General features: G+C 43.7%; 1 protein-coding gene across 1 annotated transcript; it reads right to left on the bottom strand.

Annotated features, from left to right (window-relative positions):
• Nucleotides 1-1,771: 1,771 nt before the first annotated feature.
• LOC105729313 (lysosomal cobalamin transporter ABCD4-like) lies at nt 1,772-3,145 on the bottom strand. Its single transcript, XM_064362889.1, has one exon. It carries the CDS (start codon nt 3,128-3,130, stop codon nt 1,787-1,789), a length of 1,344 nt encoding a protein of 447 aa, XP_064218959.1. The 5' UTR covers nt 3,131-3,145; the 3' UTR covers nt 1,772-1,786.
• Between the last annotated feature and the right edge of the window lie 243 nt (nt 3,146-3,388).

Raw genomic sequence — 3,388 nt, 5'->3', positions numbered from 1 at the left:
TAGTGGGAAGATATCTTTATTGTGCTGAGACAAAACATCTGCAAACCTAGAGTTCTATATCCAGGGAAAATATCTTTTTGGAACAAGAATAAAATTAAGATATTTTCAGACAAACAAAAAAAACCTAAGTATTTTGCCAATAGCAGACTGTTAATAAAGGAAACTTTAAAAGATGTACATGGAAGAAGCTGGAAGCCATTAGCCTTAGCAAACTAATGCAGGAACAGAAAACCAAACCCCACGTGTCCTCACTTATAAGTGGGAACTGAACAATGAAAACACATGGACACAGGGAGGGGAACAGCACACACACTGGAGCCCATGGGGAGTGAGGGAATGGGAGAAGGGAGAGCATCAGGAAAAATAGCTAATGCATGCTAAGCTTAATAGCTAGGTATTGGATTGAAGTGTATAGCAAGCCACCATGACGTATGTTTACCTATGTAACAAACCTGCACATCCTGCATATGTCTCCCCAAACTTACAGTAATAAAAAAAAAATGTTTAAAAGTGTGCAAATTAAGAAGGTAAACTCAGATGGAAGGTCTGTGATTTAAAAAGGAATTAAAAGCAAAGAAAATCTAACTAAATCTGGAATGTATACAGCAACTTATAATAATGGCTTAAAAAGTTAAAATAAAGCCAGAAGAAATTTAAATGCTTATAAAGGTAACTCATGAATCAGCCGGAGAGTGGATACAATTTAAGTGTTCGTGAGTCCTTTTATTGTTTAAGGAAAGTAAAAGAATTAATTATGAAATTGTTAAATTAAAATTTCTAAGATAAGCACTAAAAGAATAGAAATACAGAAATAGTATATATTACTTCTAATTCAGCATAGAGAAAACAACAGAATGAGAAAAATAGTCAATTCACTTAAAAGATTTTAAAAAAGGGAAGAAGAAACATAGAAAAGGCAAAACAAAAGAGGCATAATATGATTAATGTAATTAAATACAAATTTATAAATAATTCTAAGTAAATAATTATAAGTGTAAATAAAACAAAAGATAGAAAATGACAAAAATGAAAATGTGAACGAGAACCACCACAACCTGTAAAGCAATAATAACCCAGCTATATCAAAAATGCACAGGAAATATTTGTAATTAGAAGCTTTGAGAAGTTATAAGAAAAACATCTAAACATAACAGTTCAGAAAAGTTGAAAGTAAAAGATTGGCAAAAGATATGCCACAAAATACATAGAGAAAGCTGGTGTAGCTATATTTTCAAATAAAAAATATATTTGGACAAACAACATCACAATAAATAATGAGGGTTACTACATTTTTTTTTTAATGATGAAGAGAAAAAGCTGCAATTATTTTTAATGTTTAGCTTTTCTTTGTAAAAAACTTATATTAAAAAGCTTAAATGGTCTTTTGATTAAAGTTAAAAATCTATTGCTGCACAATTTAACTGATTACAAGATTTCCAGATGTCTTGACTCCAAGAGATTTCTTTCCAACCTGACCTTTCATTTCTTAACAGATCTCACACTTCCAGATTTCTCTTTAGCAAACACGATCTGAAATCATTTGTAGGTAATCAGCACTTCAAGCATATGGAAGCTCTGGCTGAGGCAGCAGAGTCCTGGGAGACTGAACCCTGGGAGACTCAGTGTCCCCCCAGAGACCCAGACTTGGGCTAAGCCCACTATGGCCAGGGCTTTTACACAGGACCTATGTGGCCAATCCGGGCTCATTCTTCCCCGTTAGTCCTCCTGGTCTCTCTGAGGGCTGCCGATCCACCAGAGTGTGGCTCTCCTTCCAAAAGCTGGAGCTTCATTCCTCTTTGATTCTCATCAGTTCCCATCTTCCTCCTCCACCGAGTTTCAGAACCAAGGAATGAAACTTCTCAAGGCTCTGTTGATGTCCCACACTGATGAACGTCATCCCCGACTGCTGGCCGATGCGATAGAGCTCGTTGTCCCCCTCCTCTGTCAGGGCACTGGTGGCTTCATCAAGCACTGCGTACTTTGGCTGCAGGTAGAAAAGTCGGGCAAAGGAGAACCGTTGCATCTCCCCCGGGGACAGAACATCATACCAGTTCCAATCCACTTGCTGGTCCAGACCCTCTGTCCTTGCCACCAAGCTGGACAGGCCTGCCAATTCCAAGAACCTCAAGATCCTCTCATCATCAGTAGAACCTGAGTCAGGGTAAATCTCCTTCAGGGGATATATCACCTGCTCCCGAAGGGTCCTGTCAGTGAAGAACGGCTTTTGTGGCAGGAATAGCACCCCATGAGGCCCAAAGACCGTCAGCATCTGCACTGAGCCCCGTGTGCTCGTCCAGAGGCTGCCCAGAACCCGGAGGAAGGAGAGCTTGCCAGTGCCTGTGTTGCCTGTGATGAGCAGGCACTGTCCCTCGGAGATCTGTAGGATCAGATCCTTGATTAGGGGTTTGTTAGATGAGGGAGCAGAGATGGTGACCCGCTCAAGGAGAAACGCCGTGTCTGCTGGCTCTGCTGCTGGACATCCCGGGGCCTTGTCCAAGCCCCACTCACTCTCACCCAGGATCTCACAGTTCTGTGACTTCAGGGACATGTCCAGCAGCATCCCCCAAAGCTGCCCAATCCTATGCCTGTAGCCAGCCACATCCAAGAGCGTCGTGGACAGGTCGCTGAGCTGAGTGAAGCAGCCAGTGAGGTAGATGCACACAAACGCGTTCTTGCTGACGGGGATGCTAAGCTTTGCGGGACGCAGTTCTCCATAGACCCCATTGAAAATGGGGATTGCGATGACAACGTAACTCAGGATGCTGCCCAGATAGTCAAAGGTGTTGATGCAGATGTATAGCCAGAGCTCCTTGGACATCAACTCCCTCTCAGTCTGAAGGAGTCTCTGCAGCCTGCGGTCTGTCCTCATGTGCTCCACATGCCCAGCTCTGTAGAAAGCAGCAGGCTCCACATTCACCCGAATCTGCATGTGCTTGAACCTAAAATCTCCCTCCAGCTTCTCCTGATGCACCAGCTTTGTCACAATGGGCCCCATCAAAGTTTTGTTCACCACAGTCCACAGGATGAAATACCTGAAGATGCTCACAGGCCCGAGCCAGCCTGTGCTTTGGAAGCACTGGTAAGTGTAGTAGACAAGGGTGAAGGGGGAGACAATCAGCTTGCTGGCCATGCTGCTGAGCTGCCGGCAGAATCACTCCACATCCTGGCTGATGCGCTGGTCCGGATTATCAATGTCATCACACAGCACGTTGAGAGTGTAGTGCACACGGCCCGTGGAGTTCAGAACAATGAGCATGACAGCCAGGAATGTCAGAGTCTTAAATGCTTCCAAGTCTTTGTTTCCCAGGACCCCATAATACGGACTGGGGATCAAGCCAACCTGGTAGATCACCAATTGCTCTGGCACCAGCTCCGGGTGCGGGCCCTG

The sequence above is a fragment of the Aotus nancymaae genome, unplaced genomic scaffold (genome assembly GCF_030222135.1).
Source record: "Aotus nancymaae isolate 86718 unplaced genomic scaffold, 86718_ANA_hifiasm-v0.15.2.pri h1tg000049l, whole genome shotgun sequence".
Lineage (NCBI taxonomy): Eukaryota > Metazoa > Chordata > Mammalia > Primates > Aotidae > Aotus > Aotus nancymaae.
Note: the sequence above shows the minus strand (reverse complement) of the source record. Positions and strands in the feature narration are given on the sequence as shown.